Source organism: Orycteropus afer, unplaced genomic scaffold (genome assembly GCF_000298275.1).
Source record: "Orycteropus afer afer isolate SDZICR_OR568_19922 unplaced genomic scaffold, OryAfe1.0 scaffold00206, whole genome shotgun sequence".
Classification (NCBI taxonomy): Eukaryota; Metazoa; Chordata; class Mammalia; order Tubulidentata; family Orycteropodidae; genus Orycteropus; species Orycteropus afer.
Window position 1 is genome coordinate 3409993 of NW_006921793.1, and position 26978 is coordinate 3436970.

Sequence of the window (26978 nt, forward strand, 5' to 3'; positions counted from 1 at the left end):
GGTCAATGACATGAGACAAAGTATATGTGAACTGCTGTATGAAAAGTGAATTTACTCTGTAAATCTTCACCCAAATCCTAAAAAAAAAAAAACCCTATGGAACACAGTTCTACTCTGACATACATGTGGCCATCATGAATCGGAGTTAACTGACAGCAACTGGTTTACAGTATACATGTTTTAAAATTGGTGAGTAAACAACTCAACTCAACTCATTGCCGCAGAGTCGGATCCAACTCATAGGTATCACTCTTTGGGTTTCTGAAGTGGTATCACTACGGAAGTAGATTGCCCAAGCTTCCTTCCGAGGAATGGCTAGTGGGTTTGAACCGCCAGCCTTCTGGTTAGCAGTCAAATGCCTTACTAATTGTATAAACTATAATACCACTCTCTTAATTATTTTATTATAAAAAACATTTCACAGTGTGAGTCCTCATTTAATAGAATTTGTTTCAGCGCCGGTTTACAGCTTATATCAAATTCTGACTAACATGGCCATCTAGTGGTTCCTAGTGTGATTGCAGGTAAAGCCTATTAAATCACTGACAGCTTATCTCAGAAAAGGTGTTCTGGTGGCATATTGCCTGAGGCATTTGACTGCTAATCAGAAGGTTGGCAACTCAAACCCACCAGCCACTCCTTGGAAGGAAGACTGGGCAATCTACTACTTCCGTAAAGATTTACCACCTTGGAAACTCAAAGGGGTCGCTATGCATCGGAATCAACTCGATGGCAGTGAATTTGGTTTTTTCGTGGTTTTTATGTCAGAAAGGGAAAAACAGCTTTAACATAGAAACTTAAATAATCCATAATAAAGTTCTGTAAGAATGGTTAGTAATATATAGAAAATACAATTTTGGAAAGTATTTTACTAATGTTTCAAAAGCTCTGGTAGCATAGTGCCTAAGGCACTTGACTGCTAACCAGAAGGCTTGCAGTTCAAACCCACCAGCCACTCCTCGGAGGGAAGGTTGAGCAATCTACTTCCAAAGCAACACCTCCTCGGAAACCCAAGGAGGGGTCGCTATGAGTTGGTGCTGACTTGATAGCACATAACAACAACAATGTTTCAAAGATGTCACCATTACTTCAAAGATGTCAACTCATTATTTGGCTCATCTTTATAACCTTAATGACGTCAGGATTTTCTCATTCTAGTCTTCTTTAATTTTAAATATTTATAAAATACTTTCTGGAAGTATATACTTTGAAAATTTAAGAAACCATTTGCTTATAAGAAAGAAAAATCAATCATTTAGATTATAAGAAATATAATTTTTTTTTATTTGTTGTTGTTGTTGCTATTGTCAGGTTCTATTGGGTTGATTTCTGACTCAGAGAGCCCATGTGACATAACAGAACTGTCGACAGGGTTTTCTTGGCTACAATCTTTATGGAAACCTATCACCAGGTCTTTCTTCCATGGAGCCACTGGGTGGGTTCAAGCCTCACTAGTGCAGTAACTATACATAGTGGTGAATTGTGTCCTTGTTAATAAATTTTAGAGAAAATAATTCTGCTGTGCTCGTACTGGGCTGCACAGACCTTCCCTTATCACACTGTCTCCTTACTGGACTCCTACTAATTTCTCTAGTTCTCCATACTTCCATGATAAAGAAGGAGATCATGGACCCAAAGATGCACAGTAAAGGTTTATAGGGATTTTACTGGTATTTCCTTGACAATATTGCTGTCCAGTTATTTTCCAGTCTCTACTTGAATTGCTTCAGTATCATGAATTCAGTACATCCCAAGGGAGATCAATTCATTTTCAGGGCAGTTCTCATAGCTACAAAGTTACTCCTTACACCACAAGCCCGTAAATAAAGTCTTAATTCTTCCTAGGCAGGCAATATCCTCTTCCTGCAAATGTTTAACTGCTTTCATAGGGCAGCCCTTTCAATAACTGAAGACAGTTATCCTACTTAAAGATCCCAAACCACTGCTATCCTTTGGAATTCTAACTCAGAGACTCCCCACCTTGCTGCCAAGTGATCTCACCTAAATATGTTAACCTCTCATCCAATTCCCCTCTCCCCCAGGAGCTTTCCCACCCTCTGGCCCTTCTGGGTGGTAGATCCCAAGCTACAATCTCTGCAAGATCTCCTGTTGGAAGGGACTGCTCTCCTGCAACAGTGTACACATACCAACCCACTGCTGTTTAGTCAGTCAACTCTAACTCGTAGAAACCTTATAGGGCAGGGCTGAACTTCCCCATAGGGTTTCCAAGGCTGTAAATCTTTATGGAAGCAGACTGCCTCATCTTTCATTCATGAAACAGCTGATAAACTGAACCACTAACCTTGACCTTTCGGTTAGTAGCCAAGTGCTTAACAACTGTGCCAGCACCACCCAATTAAAAGCCTGTTTTGCAACACTGCCATCTCATGGTCCCTTTCCTGATCAACCCCAAAATTCTTGAACTCACCACAGAACAGAATGCTGTAAAAGGTAAATGTTATTCCATCACTTTCATATTATTGCAATTATGTAGGCAAACAGTTTTCAGAGTATAAGAAAGCAGCACCAACAATGGAAGACTCTTAAGTGATCTCTGATTCTGGAACAGAGCTTGTTCCTTTGTGCCCTATTTTACACCCTTCTGCATGAAGTACAGGTGTTGAGACTGGAAGTACATACTACTTCAGATTAAGTCACTGGGCAAAGTCCTGAAAGGACTCTCTATTTTACTGAGGAAAAACCCTGTTTTAAAGCTTTTAAATTCTTCCTTATCATCAAATACGATGAGTGGACAGACTTAAAACCATGCCATATATTTGTTTCAAGATCACCTCTATGTTTAATTCTTAATAGAACATCAGGCATAAATAAAATTAAAATTGAAATCTTCTCAAACCCCTACTCCTCCTACAGAGGAAAACTGTTTTGTAAAACAGATAGGCTGCTCCCAAAGAAGCCAGAAAGTCTATAACCCAAAATGTTTTAGAAGAATGGCTATTTATTTATTTAGAGGACATGGCTATTACACAGTAATACATAATACAGAAATATTTTATAAATTAACACTGAAATATTTTTATTACCTTTACAATCCCTTTAAAATATTTTTAAAATGTATTTCAAAAAGACTTTATATCAGGTAAAAGACAAAAGGTCCAAACTGAATAATCATCTGTAGGTGGCAGTAAGAGTACAACGTTTATTGCAAAGCAATCCTGGAATATCAATCAGTATTGTAAAATCTGACAACATACGCGAGAAATCTAAAATTATCTCCTGCTCAATTAACTGTGTAAGCACTCCTACATTAAATAAAATTCAGTTAACTTCTCTGATACAAAAATGTTTATCTTGCCCAAATACTTTGACCAGAAGGCCTCTACCATAGTCAATCTCAGCTGCCCAGAATATTCCTTTGTCCTTTCATAGGTCACATTCCTTGTCTTCCTTCAAAAACTAAACGAATACTGTCTTATCTGTGTAATTATCCTGGAATCTATCTCATTTATTTTTAACAGTCTGATATTTCCTTTATTTAGTTCTATAAAACTTTTTTACTTACATATATACCCATACATATATACATATACATACTTTTCTTTAAGGTAGAGCTGAAACAACTATAACAATGCTCACAATTGATTCTAATATTATCCAAACTGATGCTTACAATGATGACAGCTAAATAGTTATTAAGTACTCAACTATCGTCTAAAATAGTAAGGATTTTACTTTATCTCATGGATGTGTCCCAAAAGCACCACAGCCTTTCCTGATCCCAAGTCTTTGCACAAGCTTGTCAGAGTACTCTCCTTTCATCACCAAGCACCTATTGCTTGTTTCTGAGACTCTTCAAAAGTCACCTCCTTTGAGGATCTGATGAAACATACAGAACTGTTTCCTCAAAAAAAAAAAAAAGTATGTATATTCATGGGAGCTCTGGTGGTACAGTGCCTAAGGCATTTGACTGCTAACCAGAAGGCTGGCAGTTCAAACCCATCAACCACTCCTTGAAAGGAAGGCTGGGCAATCTACTTCTGTAGTGATACTGCCTTGGAAAGCCAAGGAGGGGTCGCTATGAGTTGGATCCGACTCAACAGCAATGAGTGGGTATGTATATTCATACCCACAAAATTCTTTAAGCTCTTACTCATAGGGTCCCTGGAAATTTAGGGATCTAAGAATAAGAATGACTGGAGTTAAAAAAAAAAAAAAAGTTTATGATAGGAACTATGGTAAAGAACATATGCAGTTTATGGCACAAAAGTATATGCTGAGAAAAACTGTTAGCTTGAACTTAATTTGGTGTCCTTAGGATACTTTATTATGGCATTCCATAGTGGCTAAAGCACTTGACTGCTAACCAGAAGGCTGGCGGTTCAAACCCACCAGCCACTCCTCGGAAGGAAGGTTGGGCAATCCTACTTCCGTACTGATACTACCTTGGAAACCGAAGGAGGGGTCGCTATGAGTCGGGGTCTACTCGACGGCACATAACAACAACAACAACAACATACTTCAGTAGTACAGGGTTCAGTATTTAGCACACAGGCGTTACTTAACAGTTCAAAAATTTTAAATCTTTTTATCACAACTGTTACAGCACCATTTTGGGCACTAATGAAGACTTACTGAGTGTTTAAATTCCATGGCTAAACACACACCTTAGCATATGCTGGCACTCATAAAAATGTATAGCTGCAAATCCATTAATCATGATCTTGTTCGTAGTTCATAGAAAGGTAAATATTTAAACAAGACTGCTTGCAAATGTCAATGACTCTGGGATACACTGATCTAATTCTTACATTCCTTTTGCTTGTATATTCTCTAATAAGAAATCAGTACCTCATTATACACTGTCCTATTTTGAAATTATTTGTACCATATAAGTGAGAAACTTTACCTACATATAAACTAGATAGTTAGGTACCTGTTTTAACCAGTCCTGTCTATATTTACATATCTTACTATTTCTTTCAGGAGCTCTGGTAGCATAGTGCCTAAGGCACTTGACTGCTAACCAGAAGGCTGGCGGTTCAAGCCCACCAGACACTCCTCAGAAGGAAGGTTGGGCAATCTACTTCTGTGGTGATACTGCCTCAGAAAACCAAGGAGGGATCGCTATGAGTCGGGTCCAACTCAATGGCACATAACAAAACCACCACCACCACTATTTCTTTTGGGTTCTATAAAATTGAACATCAGATACATGAACTAATAATTCTTATTAAATGGACTAAGTAAATACTCGTTACACAACTAACAGCACATACACACACACACACACACACACAAAAAAAAAACTCACTGTCTTCAAGTTGATTCTGACTTATGGCGACCCCAAAGTAGATCACCCCAACGTCCTTCCTCAGAGCAGCTGGTGCATTTGAACTGCTGACCATGTAGTTAGCAGCCAAATGCCTTATCCACTACACCACCAAAGCTCTTTAGAAAACATTAATTACCTCTGTAAATAAATCATATTAATGATCTATCGAGGACAAATGCCACAAGACTTTGGCCTGAAATCAACCTGACAATGCCTTACTGAAGTCAACTCAGTGAGAGGCCACCCGGTGCCCCACCACCACCACTACCCTTTTCAATAATCCACAAAACCTAGTTGTTCTTCCTTTACTTAAAATGTTGTATGAAAAAAAATCACAACCTTTTCTTTAGTGAGGTTCAGAATCCCCTTCAAAACATGAATTTCCGCTTGATTTTTAATACCCTGACTACTGCTTTCCTAATTTCCATTTTTCTTTGTCTCTAGTGGAAAAGTGGTAGAGTTATTAATAATTATCAACTATACTAACAAATGGAGCCCTGGTGACCCATTCTTACAGCTGCTAACCCTGCCTGTCATATATAAAGGTAATAGTCAAAGGCTAAAGGGTTCAAAGTTGATACCAAATTAATATATCAACTAGAATGAGATAAGTTCTAAAGAATAAATAAAATAAAATGTGTTAAGAGGAATAAATAAGTTGACTTTAAAGTTAATTAAAAATAAGATTAAAATACACACACTAAACACCACCACCACAATAAAATATAAACAATGAAAGGAGGGCAAAGGCAAGGAACTTACAGGACCCCATCAGGGTACTGAAATAAATCCAACTTTGTTATAATATATTGTCCTTTTCATATATTGCTGAATTTGGTTTTCAAAATAGTGTTCAGACCTTTTGTATCTATGTTCCTGTGTAAGAGTCAGTCTACAATTTTCCTGTCTTGGGAAATCCTTAGCAGGTTTTGTTAATCAAGGTTATAGGTTGCCTCACAGAAGGAGCTGGAGAGTACTTTTTCTATTCTCTGGAAGAAATTATGTAAGGTTGGTACTATTTCTTCCTTGAAAGCTTGGTAGCATGCATTGGTGAAGTAATGTTAGCCTAGAGTGTTCTTTACGGTAGAAGCTCTGTTCTGATGGTGACATCTGCTCCATGTACCACAATACCACAGTCATTCTACCCAAGACAACTATTTTAGGTTCCAAAGAAATGTTTCTCTGCTAACAGTCACTTTCCCCTACAGTGCTCAGTATATGGAAGCAATGTGTTTAAAAGCTCTTTACAGCTGCTGCCAACTTACCAGCAAATACAGACAAGTCCAGAGATGGGCTCAGCTTTAAGGTCAACCTTGGCTGTTCCCAAATGAGGTAGACAGCCCTCATAAACTCTGTGGGCAGTACTCCATTAAAGCATAATCTATTGCTGTCACTGCCCCTACAATAGGACAGGAAATGGGAGAAGGAACTGACTATTCAGGGCTTAGAGCTTTTAAGCAATGGTCTCTGGGTCAGTCGTACCCAGGCTAGATTATGTCAGACAGCTATATCTAGGAAAGAGAATCTCACAGCTCAGATTATAAAGGTTTGATGAGGCTGCAAAACCAAAATGGTCAAACACTGGTTTAGAAGAGACCAGATACCTAAATACAATGTGTGATGCTGTATTTGGGGGAAGGGGGGGATGCTATAAAAGACATTATTGAGACAACTGGCAAAATTTGAAAATAATACTGAAACAATGTTAACTCTCTTAAATTTGGTAACTGTACTTTCAGTACTTTAGGAGAATTCTCTTGTTCTTAGGAAAGATATGTAAAAGTACTTAAGAGTAAGGAATCATAAGGTTTATAATTTACACTCAAATGGTTTAACAAAAATGATACTATCTACACATGCACACATACTTAATTAGGTAGATACATACACACACACACATATTTGCCCAAATACTAATCATTGATAAATTTTGGTGAACACTATACAAACTTCATTGCAAACTTGTATGTATTTGACAGTTTTTCAAAATAAAAAATGGTTTGTTGTTTTGTTTTTTGAGGGGAGGGCATGGCTTACGAGTCTAATGCAGCTATAAAAGCAAAACAGTCAAAAGCAGGAATCATACTTATGATGGTTTAGAAAGCTAGGAAACCAATGTTCAGAAAAAGTGGAGGAGGTTAAGTTGAATTGGTCAGAGTAGAAGTTCTCTCTTGTCCTTATGTGTGAAGCAGAAGGTACTGAATGAGTGTGTGAGCCAAGAGCCAGAAGTGGTCCTTTTTTGATAGTGATTCCATTTGCAAGTATCTAACAGTTGCCAACAGGAGCACTGGTGGCGTAGTGGGTAAGGCATTTGGCTGCTAACCACAAGGTCGGCAGTTCAAACTACCAGCAGCTCCATGGGACAAAGATGAGGCAATCTACTTCCATAAAGATTTATAGCCTTAGAAACTCAATGGAGGTCTTTATGAGTTGGAATCGACTTGATGGCAGAGGGTTTGGTTTAACAGCCATCAATAGAGAGAAAGAAAGCCATAACAAAAAAGCCTCAATCTCTTGTTATCCTTTTAATGTCTGAAGGATATGTAGTGATGTCTCCTTTTACAGTTCTGATATTGGAAATTTGTACTTTCTCTCTCATTTTCTTGATCAGTCTTACTTGGGATTTATCATTATTACTAGTCTTTTTCAAATGTTTGCCTTAAATGATTCAACTGCTGTGTATTTTTGCAGGAATCCTCTTCATAATTAAATCTCAAATTCCCAACTATTCCCTAGACAGAGTTTCTGATAGCGTAGACCAGTGACTACCAGCTTCATACTCACTTGGGGTACTAGTTAGAATACAGACTCCAAGACCACACACAGAACCACAATGATCATATTTTGTAGGGCTCAGGAATCTGTATTCCAACAAATGCTAAGTGACTCTAATACACACTAAATTTTGAGATATAAATTTTGAGGTAGATCACAAAAATACTTCCAATGCTTATATATATCCTCAAGAAAGAGCAACCAACAAATGAAATTCTAAGCAGGCTACACTTTTTAAAATGGCCTTTTAATCATAGAAATTAAAAGTTCAGGTTCCTATCTCAGCTTAGTCATTAAAGGCACTTAAAGTAATTTCAGCCATTAGTTACCTTGTAACTATAGAATGAGGGTTTTAAAAGGTGATTTTTAAAACCACTTCCAATTTAGCATTTCTTGAGTCCATGGTTCAATCAAATGGGACCTTGAGAGATCCCCATTCTGGCCCAGCTCCCCATTCTGAAGCAGCTATCATTTTCTTTTCAACAATGAACCATAAAAAGGTATTCTCAAAGACTGGTAAATAATGAATAGCAGACATCTTCCTAGGTACAAATATTAAATTTATAGTCTGACAGAATATAGGCCACAAAACCTTTCCTTGGAATATTAACTCTTTAGTGAGAAACAAGGAATAGAAAGGATAGACAGTCTATTCCCTCAGAAGATGTTTTGCTACCAGTCAAATTACTATTCTGATGATTCTCTATTGAGTGGAACCAACTAAAATAAAAATTACTAAAGCAACATGAGTAAATATACTATTATTGTGTCCTCAGCACACTTTGCTGTCTGCAGGAAATTAAATTAGGTTATGAAAGTAAAGCACTTAGAGCACTGCCTGATAATTATTCAACTCAGATACAGCGTGTCCAAAGTCTCACCATCTTCCTTTTTTAGTTGCCTGCCCTTTCACCCAAGTTAATATGTGTCTACTTTCTAATTAATGGTTTACACGTCTCTCCCCTCCCACCCCTAGTAACCACATAACGTCCTCTAGTTTATCCATGTTATAAGATGTTTCACAGATTCACTGTTGTTCTTTAACATCGCACAGTATTCCACTGTGTGTATGTACCATAGTGTGTTTATGCATTCATCCACTGACGGGCATTTAGGTTGTTTTCATCTCTTTGCTATTGTGAACAGTACTGTGATGAACATGGGAGTACGTATTATCTGTTTGTGTAAAGGCTCTTAATTGTCTAGGATATGTACCTAGTAGTGGGACTGCTGTGTCATATGGTAATTCTATTTCCAGCTTTTTAAGGAAGTACCATACCATTTTGCACAGTGGTTACACAATCATACAATCCCACCAGTAATGTATAAATGTTCCAGTCTCTCTACACCATCACCAACATTTGCTGTTTTCTGTTGTTTTTGAACTTGGCTATTAGTGCTGGGGTGAGATGATGTCTTATTGCTTTCATTTGCATCTCTCTAATGGCTTACCATGAACATTTCTTCATGTGTTTGTTAGTTGCCTGAATACCTTCTTTGGTGAAGTGTCTGCCCATTTGATGACTGGGTTTGTTTTTTGTTGTCAAGTCACCATCCTCACTTCTAAGGAGCATTCTGGTTGTACTTTTTCCAATACAGATTTATTTGTTCATTTATGTGGCAGTCCATGGTATATTCAATATTCTTTGCCAATACTGTAACTCAAATGCATCATTTCTTCTTTATTTTTACTTACTCACTGTCTCTCACATGGCATTCGCATGCATATAAGGCTACTGAAAATACCATGGCTTGGGTCAGGTGCACCTTAGTCCTCAAAGTGATATCTTTGCTTTTTAACACTTTAAAGAGGTTTTTTACAGCAGACTTACTCAAACAATATGCCATTTCATTTCCTGACTGCTGCTTCCATAGGCAATGACTACGGATCCAAGTAAAAAGAAATCCTTGACAACTTCAACGTTTTCTCCCTTTATCAGGATGTTGGTTATTGGTCCAGTTGTGAGGATTTTTATTGTCTTTATGCTGAGGTGTAATACATACTGAAGGCTACAGGCTTTGACCTCAGTCATTAAGTGTGTCAAGTCGTCTTCACTTTCAACAAATGAGGTTGTATCATCTGCATATTGCATGTTATTAATGAGTCATCCCATAACTTGTCTGGTTTTCAGCCATTGGTGTTCAATGAATCAAATCTATTCTTAAGATGGTCTCTAAATTCAGGTGGTATAAAATACTTTGGCTCTCATGAACTTGTTTTCATTTTCTTCACCTTCAACTTGGATTTTGCATATGAGCAACTGATGGTCTGTTCTGCATTTAGCTCCAGGCCTTGTTCTGATTGATGATACTGAGCTATTCTAACACTTCTTCCCACAGATTTAGTCAATTTTCCAACTACTGATCCTTCTTCATTGTTTCCAACTTTTGCATTCCAATCACCAGTAATTATCAATGCATCTTTTTTTTGTTTTTGTTTTTGTGCTTCAGGTAAAAATTTACAAAGCAGCTTTGTTTTACATTCAACTGTTCACGCACATTTGATTTCACAGCCCCAATTACAATCCCCAACCATAAAAGGCTTTCCTCCCAATCACTACCCCGTGCCTATGCCCTTCTTATCTCCGCACTCCTGTCTGTCCACCTTTCCCCCTATGTGAATGCTGCCCCTCTGATCTCATGGTTGATTGATCTAAGGGGTGCATCTTCCTGGGGTAAGTGTTCTGCATGTAAGTCTTTCTACTGTTGGGATTATCAATGCATCTTGATTACATGTTTGATCAATTTATATTGAAGACATTGGTAAAAATCTTCATTATCTTCATCTTTGGCCTTAGTGGTTGGTGCATAAATTTGACTAATAGATGTACTAATCAGTCTTCTTTGTAGCTATGTGGATATTATCCTATCACTGCTAGTGTTATGCCTCAGGATCAATCTTGAAATGTTCTTTTTGATGACAAATGTAACATCATTCCTCTTCAATTTTTCATTCCCGGCATAGCAGACCACATGACTATCTGATTCAAAATGACCAATATCAGGCCATCTCAGCTCACTAATGCCTAGCATATGATCTTCAAGCACTCCATTTCATTTTTGATGGCTTCCAATTATCCTAGATTCATACTTTGTACATTCTATGTTCCTATTTTTAATTGATGCTTGCAGCTGTTTCTTCTCATTTTGAGTCATACCACATCAGTAAATGAAGGTTTTGAAAACTTTACTCCATCCACATCATTAAAAGGAGCTCTGGTAGCATAGTGCCTAAGGTACTTGACTACTAACCAAAAGGCTAGTGGTTTAAACCCACCAGCCACTCCTAAGAAGAAAGGCTGGGCAATCTACTTCTGTAGTGATACTGTCTCGGAAACTCAAGGAGGGGTCACTATGAGTCGGGTCTGATTCAATGGCACATAACAAAAACAACAACAACATCATTAAAGTCGACTTTACTTTGAGGATTTCACTGGCCAATTCTTCGAGAACTGGATGGCCTACTCCTTCTTGGAAGTCTGTCTTAGTCTGGAAGCTCCACTGAAACCTGTCTACCATGGGTGGCCCTGCTGGTATTTTAAATACTGGTGATAAGCCTCCAGCCTCACAGACAAATCTATCCTGGAAGAAATGCAGCTGGAATGCTCCTTGGAAGCAAGAATAGCCAGACTTCATCTCACCTGCTTTGGTCATGTTGTCAGAAGGGATCAATCCCTGAAGAAGGATATCATGCTTGGTAAAGTAGAGGGTCAGCAAAAAAGGGGAAAGCTTTCAACAAGATGGATTGACACAGTGGCTGGAATGATGGGCTCAGGTATAGCAAGGACTGTGAGGCTGGCGCAGGACTAGGCAGTGTTTTGTTCTGTTGTACATAGGGTTTCTCTATGACTCAAAGCCGACTCCATGGCAACTGACAACAACTACTACTGCTACTTTGAGGAAGCAATTCTTCCCCAGTATTATTTTGAGTGGCTTCCAACCTGGTGTGCTTATCTTCCGGCAGTATATTTTAGACAATATTTTGCTGCTATTCATAAGGTTTTCACTGGCCAATTTTTTTTAGAAATAGATCATCAGGTCATTCTTCCTAGTCTGTCTTAGTCTGAAAGCTCTGCTGAAACCTGTCCACCATGGGTGACCCTGCTGTTATTTGAAGTACCAGTGACCTAGCTTCTAGCAGCCAAGCAACATGACAGCCACCATTGTATGACTAACTGATAGACAAGTGGTAGCCTAACTAGTATACAGGTTTATACTTTAAAAAAATTACACACCTGTCACTTCTTTACCAATCTTGATCCTCCACAATCACTCTTTTTTTTCTGAAGTGCTGCTTCCTCATTATTGCTAGGTATATTTTTTTCTATATACTGAACTGATCTCCACATCTTCTCATTCTTTGTGATATCAGAATTTTTTGGAGGAGGTCATGTGCATCACAATTACTACAAGGTTCTACTCAATCAACTGTCCTGGGGACTTTGACTGTACCACTCTTCAGTTAGTGAAACAGTCACACTGCAAACTGCTGGCCTGCGGACTTCATTGGCTCCAGGACTAATTTCACTGCCATATAAAAGCCTTCTCCTATGAAGATTCTCCTACTGACAGAATCTTTAATATCTTTAGGGAATTCTACTTTTATGCTGATTTAGACAGATTTTAACTAGAATTATCCATCACTTAGGTTATATCTGAGTTCAACTGGTTTGCCACCACATCACATTTCTTTGCTATGAAGTAATCATCTGATTGTCTATATGTCCATAAAATTTTAAAGCTGCACAAAAATTGCTTAGGAAAATAAATTTGAGGAGCGTTAAATTTATAATACAACTGATAAAATCAAGTGAAAAGGAGATTCATATTAACTTATCTCCAAAGGCAAGGATTTATTTAACCTTCTTCTCCAATATTTATTGTTTTTTAGGTGAAAATTCACAGAGTGAATTAGGTTCCCATTTAATAATTTTTATAAAAAATTGTTCCATGACATGGTTAAAATTTTCACACAGTGTCAACATTCTCATTACTTCCCTCTGCTTGTTCTGTTTCCACTGATGTAGCTTCCCTTCCCCTCCTTGCCTTCTCATCTTTACATTTGGGTAAATGTTGACAGTGTGGTCTCATACTGTTAATGGTTTAAGAGGCACATTACTGACAATTATATTGTTTATTTTATAATCTAATCTATTGTTTGGCTGACAGGTAACCTCTGGGAGTGGTTTCAGTTTTAGGTTAAAAAAGTATCTTATTGGGAAAGTCTTGGGTGTTCCTCCAGTCTCTATCAATCCAGTAAGTCTGGTCTTTTATTATGAATTTAAGTTTTTTTCTACATTTTTCTCCCATTCTAGTCAGGACTTTCTGTTGTGTCCGTACCCAGAATGCTAGTGGTATCCAGGCACCACCTAGTTCTTGTTTCAGGGTAGAAGCAGCTGTGCTTCATGTGGACTATTAGTTCTGTTGACTGGTTTATTCCTTCAGTTTTTGATTTCCTTCATTCCCTTTTATTTCAGACAAGTAGAGACCAATAGTTGTGTCTTAGTTGTCTGCCTGCAAGCTTTTAACATTCCAGGCACTACTCACACATCTAGGGTGTAGAACATTAACTTTATGAACTGTTCTATCAATTGATTGAGTTATACCACAAGACTATGGTCCTAAGCCCTTCAACCCTATATGCCAATTCCACAAGTTGTTTGGGTATGTCCAAGAAATCTCAGGACATAACTGTGCCCTCTCTGTGCTCCATTCTATCTATGGATATAAATGAAGCACACAAAAACATTTATTTACATATGCTTATAGATACACCTAAAGAGCTCTGGTGGTACCGTGCTTAAGGCATTTGACTGCTAACCAGAAGGTTGGTGGCTCAAACCTACCAGCCACTCTGTGGAAAGACTGGGCAATCTATTTCTGTAAAGATTTACCACATAAGAAACCCAATGGGGGTCACTATGAGTCGGAATCAACTTGATGGCAGTGGGTTTGGTTTGGTTTTATACATACACCTATATCTACACATGATGTATTCACATGTCTTCCCACAGACATATATGCATACATTTCTACTTATGTGACCACATACATGTTTTTTGGTTGGTATTGTTGCAAAACTCAATGTTACAGCATTTACCAACTCTTTTGGTGACTTCATAGTACTCTAACAGAAAATACCACAAATAGGATGGCTTTAACAAACAGGAGTTTATTCTCTTACAGTTTTGGAGGCCAGAAATCCGAGTTCAAAGTGCCAGGCTCTAAGGGCTGCGTAAAAGCCCCTCAACCTTGGGCTTCAGCTCTGCTTCCTGCTCCTGGCCCACTGAAGCTGGAGGCTTTTCTTCGCTCAGGCTGAGGCTGACAAACCCAAGGTCGACAAGTAAAAAGGCACAGTGCCAATATTACGAAACAACACAGCAGGCCACTAATTCAAATCCAGAAAAAGTCCCAAGATAGGCAAGGCATGGCAGACTGCTGAACAACGACTTGGCTACATGCGGGGTACAAGTGTGCCATAAAGCTAGAGACCATTCCCAAACCTTCTCCTCATACATGGGAAGCAGACCACATCCCTAAAGCAGCTACTCAGCTTCTCATGGCAGATTCCATGATGGAGTTGATTGTCAGTCTCATCATGGTGAATAACTACCACCAGCTGTCAAGCCACTCAAAACCAGGTCCAGCCAAGATCACACATAACCTAACTACCATATCAACAGTGTCCCTTTTTTCTGTGTACTTCTTAGTATCTTCATTTACTTTGGTCAAGTTGTGTGAATTTCAAGTTTATCTGGCATCCTCTCTTGCAACACCAAAAATAAGAAATATCTACTATCTAGAAAGTGGTTTCCCCTCCCTCCCTCTCCCATCCCTGGTAATGATCAAAGAATGTTTCTTTCTATGTGTATACCTATCCTCACTTTTTAAAATAGTAAAAACATACAATATTCGTCCCTCTGTGATTGAGTTATTTCACTCAGCATAATGTCCTCCATGGACCAATAAGCAGCATCATGATAAAAGGAGAAGAGATTGACCTTGTCAAAGACTTCATATCACTTGGTTCTACAATCAACACCAACGGAAGTAGTAGTGAGGATATCAGACAACGTATATAGTGTTGGGCAAATCTGCTGCAAAAGACCTCTTTCAAGTGTAGAAGAGCAAAGATATCTCCTTGAAGACTGAGGTGCGTGTGACAAAGCCACTGTATTTTCAATCACCTCATATGCATGTGAGAGCTGAACAACTATTAAGGAAGACCGAAGAGTTGTTCATACTTTTGAGTTGTGATGTTGGCGAAGAATACTGAACATACCATGGACTGTTAAAAGAACTAACAAATGTGTTCTGGAAGAAGTGCAGCCAGAATGCTCCTTGGAAGTGAGAATGGCCAGACTCACCTACTTTGGTCATGTTGGTCATGTTGTAAGAAGGGACCACTCCTTGGAGAAGGATATTGTGCTTAGTAAAGTGGATGGTCAATGAAAAAGGGGAAGGCCCTCAACAAGATGGTTTGACATAGTGGCTACAACGATGGGCTCAGGTATAGCAAAGATCGTGGGGCTGGCACATGACTGGATAGTGTTTCATTCTGCTGTACATAGGGTTGCTGTGAGTCAGAGATGACTCAACGGCACCTAACAACAACAACGTCCTCTAGATTCATCCAAGCTATGTTTTTCTGACTTCTCATTATTTTTTATACTTGCATAGTATTCCATTGTATGAATGTACCAGAGTTTGTTTATTTATTCATGTGTTGATGGGCACTTAGGCTGTTTCAATCTTTTCGCTACTGTGAATAATGCTGCAATGAACATTGGTGTGTTTCTGCTTTTATATTTTTTTGTAAATGTTTTCTATTTCTTTGGAGTGTTGTTGTTGTTAGATGCCATCAAGTTGGCTTCAACTCATAGGGGTCCTGTGTACAATGGAATGAAACACAACCCAATCCTGCACAGCCTCACAATCCCTGCTATGCCTGAGGCCATTCATTGTAGCCACTGTGTCAATCCATCTCGTTGAGGGCCTTCCTCTTTTTCACTGACCCTCCACTTTACCAAGCATCATATCCTTCTGTAGGGAATGGTCCCTTCTGAAAACATGACCAAAGTAGGTGAGACGAAGTCTGGTCATTCTCATTTCCAAGGAGTATTCTGGCTGCACTTCTTCCAGGATAGATTTTTCGTTCTTCTGGCAGGTCATGGTATGTTCAGTATCCTTCGCCAACACCACAACTCAAGAGCACCAACTCTTCTTCAGTCTTCCTTACTCAGTGTCCAGCTTTCACATGTGTATGAGGTGACTGAAAATACCATGACTTGGGTCAGGCATACCTTAGTCTTCAAAGAGACATCTTTGCTCTTCAACATTTTAAAGAGGTCTTTTGCAGTGAGGACTTGCCCAGAGCAGTATGACATCTGATTTATTGACTGCTGCTTCCATTGGTGTTGATTGTGGAACAGAGTAATATGAAATCTGTGACAACTTCAAACTTTCCTCCATTTATCATGATGCTACTTAGTGGTCCAGTTGTGAGAATTTTCATTTTCCTTATGTTCAGGTGTAATCCATACCACAGACTGTAGTCTTTAATCTTCACTGACACTTGTCTGTCCATTTGTCCTACTGTGGTCACTTTCATGTTATTGTCATGCTAGAGGCTATGCTACCAATACTTCAAAAGCCAGCAGGGTCACCCATGGTGGATAGGTTTCAGCAGAGCTTCCAGACTAAGAGACTCAGAAGAAGAAAGGGGACATCTACTTCTCAAAGAACTGGCCAGTGAAAACCTTATGAATAGCAGTGAGACACTGATCGATATATCACTGAAAAACTTTATGAATAACTCTGAAACACTTCCTGATATAGTGCCAGAAGATGAGCCTCTCAGGACAGAAGACACTCAAAATACGACTAGGGAAGAGCTGCCTCCTCAAAGTAGAGTCAACCTGACTGATGTAGATGGAGTAAAGCTTTCAGGAACTTCATTTGCTGATGTGGCATGACTCAAAATGAGAAGAAACAGCTGCAAACATCCATTAATAATTGAAACATGGATGTACAAAATATGAATCTAGGAAAATTGGAAATTATAAAAAATGAAATGGAACACATGAAGATCGATATCCTAGGCATTAGTGAGCTGACATAGAGACATGGACTGTTTTTGGCTATTCTGAATCAGGTAACTGTATGATCTACTATGCTGGGAATGACAAATTGAAGAAGAATGGCATGGCATTCATCATCACAAAAAATGTTTCAAGATCCATCCTGAAGTACAATGCTGTCAGTGATAGGATAATATTCATACACCTACAAGGAAGACCAGTTAATACTACTATTATTCAAATTTACACACCAACCACCAAAGCCAAAGACAAGGAAATTGAAGATTTTTACCAACTTCTGCAGTCTGAAATTGATCAAACATGCAATCAAGATGTGGTGATTATTACTAGTGATTGGAATGCAAAAGTCAGAAACAAACAGGAATCATCAGTAGTTGCAAAATATGACCTTGATGATAGAAATGATGCTGGAGATCACATGATAGAATATTGCAAGACCAACAACATATTCATTGCAAATATCTTTTTCTAACAACATAAACAGTGGCTATATACATGTACTTCACCAGGTGGAATACACAGGAATAAGATCAAGTACATCTGTGGAAAGAGGCAATGGAGAAGCTCAGTATCATCACCCAAAACAAGACCAGGAAATGACTGTGGAACAGACCACCAACTGCTCATATGCAAATTCAAGTTGAAGCTGAAGAGAATTAAAACAAGTCCACGAGAGCCAAACTATGACCTTGATTAAACTGGACCTGAATTAAAAGACCATCTAAAGAATAGATTTGACTCAATGAACACCAATGACCAAACACCAGACAAACTGTGGGATGACATCAAGAAAATCACCCATGAAGAAGGCACAAGGTCATTAAAAAGACAGGAAAGAAAGAAAAGACCAAAATGGATGTCAGAAGAGACTCTGAAACTTGCTCTTGAACGGAGAGTAGCTAAAGCAAATGAAAGAAATGACAAGATAAAAGAGCTGAATAGAAGATTTCAAAGAGCAGCACGAGCAGACAAAGCCAATTACTATAATGAAATGTGCAAAGACCTGGAATTAAAAAACCAAAAAGGAAGAACAAGCTCAGCATTTCTCAAGATGAAAGAACTGAAGAAAAAATTCAAGTCCCGAGTTACAATATTGAAAGATTTTATGGGCAAAATATTGACTGATGCAAGAAACATCAAAAGAAGATGGAAGGAATACACAGAATCATTGTACCCAAAAGAACTGGCCAATGTTCACCTATTTCAGAAGGTGGCATATAATCAAGAACCAATGGTATTGAAGGAAGAAGTTGAAGCTGTACTGAAGGAAATGGTGAAAAACAGCTCCAGGAAATGACAGAATACCCACTGAGATGTTTCAACAAATGACAGGCTGGAGGCACTTATTTGTCTCTGCCAAGATTTGAAAGATAGCTATCTGGCCAAATGACTGTAAGACAACCATATTTGTATCCATTTCAAAGAAGGGTGACCCAAAAGAATGTGCAAATTATGAAAGAGTCAGTATCATTACTATCACACACAAGTAAAATCTTGCCAAAGATAATTCAAAAACGATTGCAGCAGTATATTGACAGGGAACTTCGAGAAATGGAAGTTGGATTCAAAAGAGGACATGGGACAAGGGATATCATCGCTGATGTCAGATGGATCTTGGCTAAAAGCAAAGAATACCAGAAAGACGTTTACTTGTGTTTCATTGACTATGCAAAAGCATTTGATTGTGTGGATCATAACAAATTAAGGGTAACATTGAGAAGAATGGGAATTCCAGAACACTTAATTGTGCTCTTGAAGAACCTGTACATAGACCAGGAGGTTGTCATTCTAACAGAACAAGGGGATACTGCATGGTTTAAGTCAGGAAGGGAGTGCAGCAGGGTTGTATCCTATCACCATACTTATTCAATCTGTATGCTAAGCAAATAATCCAAGAAATTGGACTATAAGAAGAATAATGCAGGATCAGTATTGGAGGAAGACTTGGTAACAATCTGAGATATGCAGATGATACAGCCTTGCTTGCTGAAAGTAAAGGTGACTTGAAGAAGATACTTAGGAGTATGACTACTGATTCATAACGTATTTCTAGCTGTCATGTTGTATGCTCATCTTGTGACTGTTGCCTTCACAGCCTGTGAGCCAACAATGTGCCATTTTACCTGCCATTCTTGGATCTGTCAGCCACAGCAGCCAGCAGCCTGCTGTACCGCCTGGCAATCTTGAGTTGGTCATTCCTTATAGCTGCGTTAGTCAGAAGCCTCCAGCTTGACGTTTTATCCATGGACTTGGGACTTGCCAGCCTCTACAACTGTGTGAGCCATTTCCTGGAGATAAATTTCACTCTATAGATAGGTAGGTAGGTAGGTAGGTAGGTAGATATAAAAGCTTCACTGGTTTTGCTTCAGTAGAGAACCCAGCCTAAGACAGTGGATAACCAGTTTTGCCAACACTATTTGTTAAAGAGCCTGTTTCTTCCCCCATTGAATGGACTTTGACCCTTTGTTAAAGCTCGGCTCAAAGTTGCCATAAATGGATAGATTTACTTCTGAGTTCTCAATTCTGTTCTAATGGTCTGTGTGTTTGTCACTGAACCAGTACCAGGCTGTTTTGATTACCATGGCCGCATAACCATACATGACTTTTTAAAATCATAGACTTACTATTATTTTGTCTAAGGAAAAAAGAGCATGGACTCTCAAACTATCTTAAATTCAAAATACATAAATGCAGTTATATTTATGTTCTTTTTAAACTTAACAAATCAAACACAGCCAAATATAAAACAAGCAAAATAAGTTTTTAAAAAACAGAAAAGAGAAAGTAAAAAACTTGGCACAATTAGGCAGGCAATGACTCAGTTGCTCAATTTGAATTGTCACTTCCCTTTCCATTGGTTTCATTTCCTTTTTTGGTTAAAATACTCCTAATATGTAAATTATTTCAGTAAAGACTCCCAAAGTCCTTTCTTAGCTAGGCAATAGAAATTATTTCTAGATTTTCATATGGAAGAAAAGGGAAAAATGAAGCTTTAGGGCTTTAAAGAATTAAGCAAATTAAAGTGGGTAAATGTATATAAAAATCAGAATCAAGTAATTCAGACTCAATTTGAAACCATTTAAAAACGCTTAAATAGTAAAAAGTGGATAGTCTTATCATTTTTAGGTACTTTGTTTAGGTGCTAAACTCTGTTTAGTAGTGAGTATCTACTAAGTGCCACATATTATGTTAAGCACTTTGGGTTTTTCTGAATTATAGTCCTCACAATCCTATTGATGGGTATTATCTGTATTTTAACTGCATAGAAACTAAGTAGGAACAAAGGCTTGGGTAGCTAAATAATTAGACAAAGTCACACAGCTTAGAAAGTGAAGCAGCAGTGGAGAAGCGAGGCTTTGAACTCTGCTTTACTCAACATCAAATCTCATTTTTCCATATATGATGGAGACTTTAACCATCAAAGTATATAATCTGAAGTAATTTCCTCCTTTTCTATAAGTCTTTTAACTATATGCCATCATTCAAGGGGAGTTTATTCTAAATGTGACTTTGTAAACAAATCATTTGTGAAAGGAAAAAAAAACCACATCCAGGGTAAAGTCATAAGTTAAAAAAACCTTACTTCTGAGTACTTCCTGAAAGAGACAAACCAGCAACTACGGCAGAACGAGTACCAGTTCCTATACAAGTATTATATTTGAAATAACTTTTTAAAGCAACAAGAGCCTAGAACAAAAGAAATATGACATTTCATAAATATACTACTTACAGAAAGAACTATTTTAACACAAGCAATCCAAGGATATCTCTCTTACAGAACTAGGCATACTGAAAAATGTTCATCTGTGGCACAGCTTTTTGATGGACAGGAGGTAAGCAGCATTTAATTACTTTATCATGGATAATTATTATAAAATAAATAATGTTTTATTCACTAAATTTTAAAATCATTGTTTTAATAATATTTACATTTCTGAAACTAAATTGATGAAAGATCTTGAAATGGATTATGCTATCACCTTTCCATGTAATTAATACGATTCTTCATTTATTTTCAATATTATTTTAGATTAATAGTAAATATTTTTTTTTCTATTTAAGGAAAGGTTGATATGACAAATCATAAATATGCTTAGGATCTTTTGTCACATGGTTTTAATTACATTGTTTCACAAAATGTACTTAATGGTTTTTAAGGGGAAAAAAGTATCTACAGATAATCATGGAACTACAGATAATCATGGAACTACAGATAATCAATCATAAAGCTTCTTAAAGGTTGGATTGAAAGCTAGTAACTTTTCAGTATTTACCCAAAAATTTCTGTGTATGTACACACCACAACCTATACTGGTAATGCCTTTAAAACACAAGCATCACTCTCTGTTTTTTTTCAAACTTAATAAATGAATACAAGTGGTAGTGACAAATAGGCTACATAAAAAGTAGCTTAAGTTCAATGGCCAAAAAGAGATTTACAGAAATATGGTTTTTATGTGTATGGTAGTTATGTGACAAAATTAGGAGACAAGGATGGATGGAGGGGGTCTTAATACAATATGAAAGACAGAAAAAAGAATACAAAATTTAATTTATATTACAATCGCTATTATTTAAAAAATTCATTGAGAGTAAAAGTAAGAGTCAAGCCTCTAAAACTTTTCTCCTCTGTATGATACTGGAGATTTAATTTTTCTGTGCAGTATTTTTGTCATTTGATAGAAATTAATATTCTAGCCATACAAATATCTGGAAATTATAATTAATGTAGATTTTTAAATACATAGAATTGTATTCTATTATTTAACCCAAATATTTGGCAAACTAACTTTAGGCAAGAAAGAAGGAAGGAAGGATAGAAGGAAATAAGGAAGAGAGGAAAGGAAGGAGGGAGGGAAAAAAGAAAAATTCTTATCTTGTGTCTGTCCACAACATTTGCTCAAATTAATTCCTAATTACCAACAGCACATGAGATCACTGATCACAAACTGGTGATCTCCCATACAGTCCTCAGTAAAGAGAGATTCAGGGTTAGATTAGAGACAACCCACTCTACAAAGTGACATTTCTTAAGGAAACTTTAAACACCTCTATATTTCAAGGGAACGCCACAAGGTTCCATATCTTTGTACTGAGTCTATTTCTAAAACCTCTGATGGTGTTGCATCAGAGGCGACAGAAGTTTAACACTAAGAGGTTGATGAACTCTTAAAAATCACAACTAAACTCCTTTCCATTAAAAATGGACATTTTGGGGTAATGAGAATTAGTTTCTACATACACATGAAGTGACTTCTTAATATTTGTCTTTGATAATTCCTTTTTAAAATTTTAATTTGACAAATTAAGGTATGAAAAGTTATTATACTGGCAATTTATATTATTTTCAAGGTCCTTAGAAACTGTTGCTTTACATGTACCATTGCAACAGATGAAATCAGCTTCTCAGTCCCTGGTCAACATAATCTAAAAGACTCCCAGTTGTGTATTATAAAAAAGCTCACTTATTGTTTCAAGAGTTAAGTTGTTCATTTGGAGACTCTGACACAAGATAAAGCTGTTTCTAGACCTATGATAACTTAAAAAGAACAAAAGATAATATTGTGAAAGAAAGATTTGCCACTTTAATTTAAAAATAAAAAAGTTAAATGGCTAACTATGCCAGTCTTCACTGATAACTAAAGAACAGCTGCTGTTGGTCACCTCACCAATGGTTCCTTCTTTCTATCATTCCATCAGTTTAGCAAATATTTATAGAGTACCTACTTTGTGCTCAAAATAATAGTGAAAAAGGAAAAGTTCTTGCCCTCAAGTGAAAATTTCTAGAAATGGTCATTAATTAACTAGTTGTGTGGCTCCCTCATTAGTTTTCGAATATGTATTTTGTGCATTAAAATTGTATTTAATGAATAAAAATTCATCATTAGGACATTATTAATCTGGGTTACAAAATATTTAAACAGAATGATGATGACAAAAAATGGAAAACTATTTTATAGGAATAAAAATTCTTCTCTCAATTCATCTAAATCAAAAAATGTTTGTTACAGGAACAATTGCTAACCAATTTCACTGTATAGAAAATAATCATGAAGAAAAGGGTATTCTTTTGTGGAGAAGGGAGATAAGCAGGGAGAGAGATAAATGAATTAATTTTTGTATTATGACATTCCATTTTAATAAGTTAGTACATTTTAGTAATAACTTAGGAATATATTCCTTAATAAATACTAAGACACACACATTGACTCTCAACAATTAACTACTCTCAAAATTTAAATTCACTGACATGCTGAATTTGACACTGTTAAGCACTTATATTTCAATATATATGTCTATTATTTCTGTTTTTCTTAACTATTTTTTCAGTTTCTAAGTATTATGCCTACCAACAAGACATAAGATGACTACTCCTAACAGTGAAGATCAGCCTGTTGCTTCTAACAGCTCACATCCAGATGAATACAAAATTGCTGCCCTTGTTTTCTACAGCTGTATCTTCATAATTGGATTATTCGTCAATGTCACCGCATTATGGGTTTTCAGTTGTACCACTAAGAAGAGAACTACTGTAACTATCTATATGATGAATGTGGCATTTTTGGACTTAATATTTATACTGAGCTTACCTTTTCGGATGTTTTATTATGCAAAAGGTGAATGGCCATTTGGAGAGGACTTCTGCCAGATTCTTGGTGCTCTCACAATATTTTACCCAAGTATTGCTCTATGGCTTCTTGCTTTTATTAGTGCTGACAGATACATGGCCATTGTGCAGCCAAAATATGCCAAAGAACTTAAAAACACATGCAAAGCCGTGCTAGCATGTGTAGGAATCTGGATAATGACTCTGATGACCACCACCCCTCTGCTATTTTTATATGAAGACCCAGATAAAGCTTCCAACCCTGCCACCTGCCTAAAGATTTCTGACATTATCTACTTAAAAGCCATTAACATGTTGAACTTCACTAGACTGATATTTTTTTTCTTGCTTCCTCTGTTCATCATGATTGGGTGCTACTTGGTCATTATTCATAGTCTCCTTCATGGTAAGACATCTAAGCTGAAACCAAAAGTCAAGGAGAAGTCTATCAGAATCATCATCACTCTCGTGGTGCAAGTGCTCGTCTGCTTCACGCCTTTCCACATCTGTTTCGCTTTCTTAATGCTGGCAGGGGAAGAAAATAGTTACAGCCCCTGGGGAGCCTTTACCACCTTTCTCATGAACCTCAGCACATGTCTGGATGTTATTCTCTATTACATTGTTTCAAAACAATTTCAAGCTCGAGTCATTAGTGTCATGCTATACCGCAATTATCTTCGGAGTGTGCGCAGAAAAAGTTTTCGATCAGGTAGTTTACGGTCACTGAGCAATATAAACAGTGAAATGCTATGAATGATATTTTTGTTTTGTTCTTCAATCTCTTTAAAATTCACTTTATAACCATTCTAGGGTTAGGCTGAAGGATATTCCCTATGATATTATCAAGCTCTTCCTCCTGGAAAAAATAAATTTTAAAAGCTCTTTTGTGGGATCTTATTATCTGTGGTAACATTCCTTTGATGAATAAATTATTTTTATTTTTAAAAGAAATGGCTTAAGACACTGGATTGGGATCAGATTATGAGGGCTCTGAAAGGAAAAAGAAAACCAACATATTAGGGGTTCTGTTGCTAAATTCTTTGCACATATTAGTTTATTTAATCTTCTCTCCTGCCCTATGAATACAGAGTACTCCAACTATGAACTGAGATCAGGAAATGGAATTGGAAAGAATTAACTTGCACAACATCACACGTATTAAGTAAGTGGCAGAGGCGGAATCTCTACTTTGGTCTGCCTGATGGCAAAGCCCATGTCTTTGCCACAATTTCATGGTGTCTTAATGACATCTCAAAAGTCTGATCTTTATTCTGAAAGGAATGAGGATTCAAAGATTTTTTTAAAAAGTAAGACTGGCATAGTCAGACATTTATTATAGAAAGGTGATGTCTTAGGCTGGATTCTCTAGAAAAGGAAAACTAGTAAAATGCATAGAGAGAGAGAAAAAAATTAATCTCAAGAAAATGGCTCACACAGTTGTGGAGGCTGGCAAGTCCCAAATCTGTGGGTCAGCTGCTAGGCTGGAGGCTTCTCCTGATTCAAATAGTTGTAGGAGCTGATAAACCCAAAATGGGCAGGTCAGTTGGCAGGCTACTGGCTCACAGGGTTATTGGAGATGGCAAATCCCAAAATGTGCAGGTCAGGCAGTGACTGTTAGCATACGTCCTGAGACCAGGAGGTCAGATGATGACAAGTTGAATGCAGGAGCAAAAGGAAGTCAGTGAGCTTTTCCAGAATGTCCATATACATTGGATGCAGGTCACACCCCTGAGGAAATTCCTCTTAGAAGTGACTGGCTGATCACATCAGATGACATCATAGAAGTGATTATATTATATTACTTACAAAAAAGCAATGAGCCCAATGTCTGCCAAACCACTGAGAATACTAACCTAATCAAATTGACACATGACATTAATCATCACATTCTACTCCCTGTCAACATGACACCTACAGCCATCTCCTTAAACCATTCATAATCTCTAAATAAAGACAATTATAAAGCCGCACTTGCATCTAACATAAAACAGCTAATATGCATACAACCAAAAATGCCCTTGCCCCATTTACAGCTTATATTTTATAAGTAACGGGACAGGAGAGGGAAGAAAGCAAAAATATTTGAGATATACACACATACACGTAAAGTAAAACAAGAAAGAATTACTCATAACAATTACAGTCCTCATTTCTGCAAGTGATCACGTGATTATAGCTAGTATTCAGAACTACCTTCTTCTACCACCAATTTCATATTTCTTTTGCCTTAAGCAAGCACCATAGCTGGTTATGGTTTTTTGCCTGGCAGAGTAACCCAAACCTTCATTCCTGAAGGGTCCAGGCCATTAGTAGTCAATTCAGATTTGGAATGCTATAATATTTCAATGACTTTAATCACAGGGCATGGAAGTTCTAAGAGACGCCCTAAGAAATTTCCTATATTTCACACATTCACTCTTTACCCCCATTGTGTAATATCAATCTGATTTCCCCAGTAATCAGTTATCAGTCACATCAGGCAATATGTTAACTCCCTTCTTTGCCTGTGGGTCCAGAGGCATTGGCAGCCCAAACTGGCTGGTGGCACGCTTAATTTCTAGTTCAATTGATGCGTCTCCTGGTGGGATTCCTCCCTTTGGAACTAAGACCTCTAGACCCACAGAGCACTGGGTCATGGGAAAGGAAGAAAAAAAATTTTTAGTAGGTTACTAGGGGCAATAGTGAGTGGTGCCACTCTCATTTCCATCCCCTTAATTCCTGGAGCCATGAATCCTGGCTACAGGAGAAACATATTGGACCATATATTGGACACTGGTTTAGAGCATATACAGTCCCCTAGAGAACAATGCCCCAACCCTGCAAGATACTGCCAATAGTTAGCCCTGTAACTGTGTTTTGGGAAGGCCATCCCATCATTCTGTCAAGCCAGCTGCTTCGGGATGATGGGAACATGGTAAGACAAGTGAATTCCATGAACATGGGCCCATTGCCACACTTCATTTGTTGTGAAGGGAGTCCTCTGATCCAAGGTGATGCTGTATGGGATATTATGACAGTGGAAAAAGCATTCTATAAGTACACAGATGATAGTTTGGGCAGAAGCACTGCATGCAGGAAAAACAAATTCATATCCAGAGTAAGTGTCTGTCTTGTTGTTGTTGTTGTTAAGTGCCGTCGAGTCGTTTCCGACTCATAGCGACCCCATGCACAGCAGAACGAAACACTGCCCGATCCCGCACCA

The 26978-nt window shown here is 37.6% G+C and overlaps 2 protein-coding genes across 2 annotated transcripts in view; one reads left to right on the forward strand and one right to left on the reverse strand.

The window, feature by feature from the left end:
• The window catches only part of UBAC2 (UBA domain containing 2), a 324210-nt gene that overhangs the window by 275480 nt on the left and 21752 nt on the right, over positions 1-26978 (reverse strand). The window lies entirely within an intron of this gene.
• GPR18 (G protein-coupled receptor 18) lies at positions 23534-24529 on the forward strand. The gene has a single exon (XM_007948155.2). It carries the CDS (start codon positions 23534-23536, stop codon positions 24527-24529), a length of 996 nt encoding a protein of 331 aa, XP_007946346.1.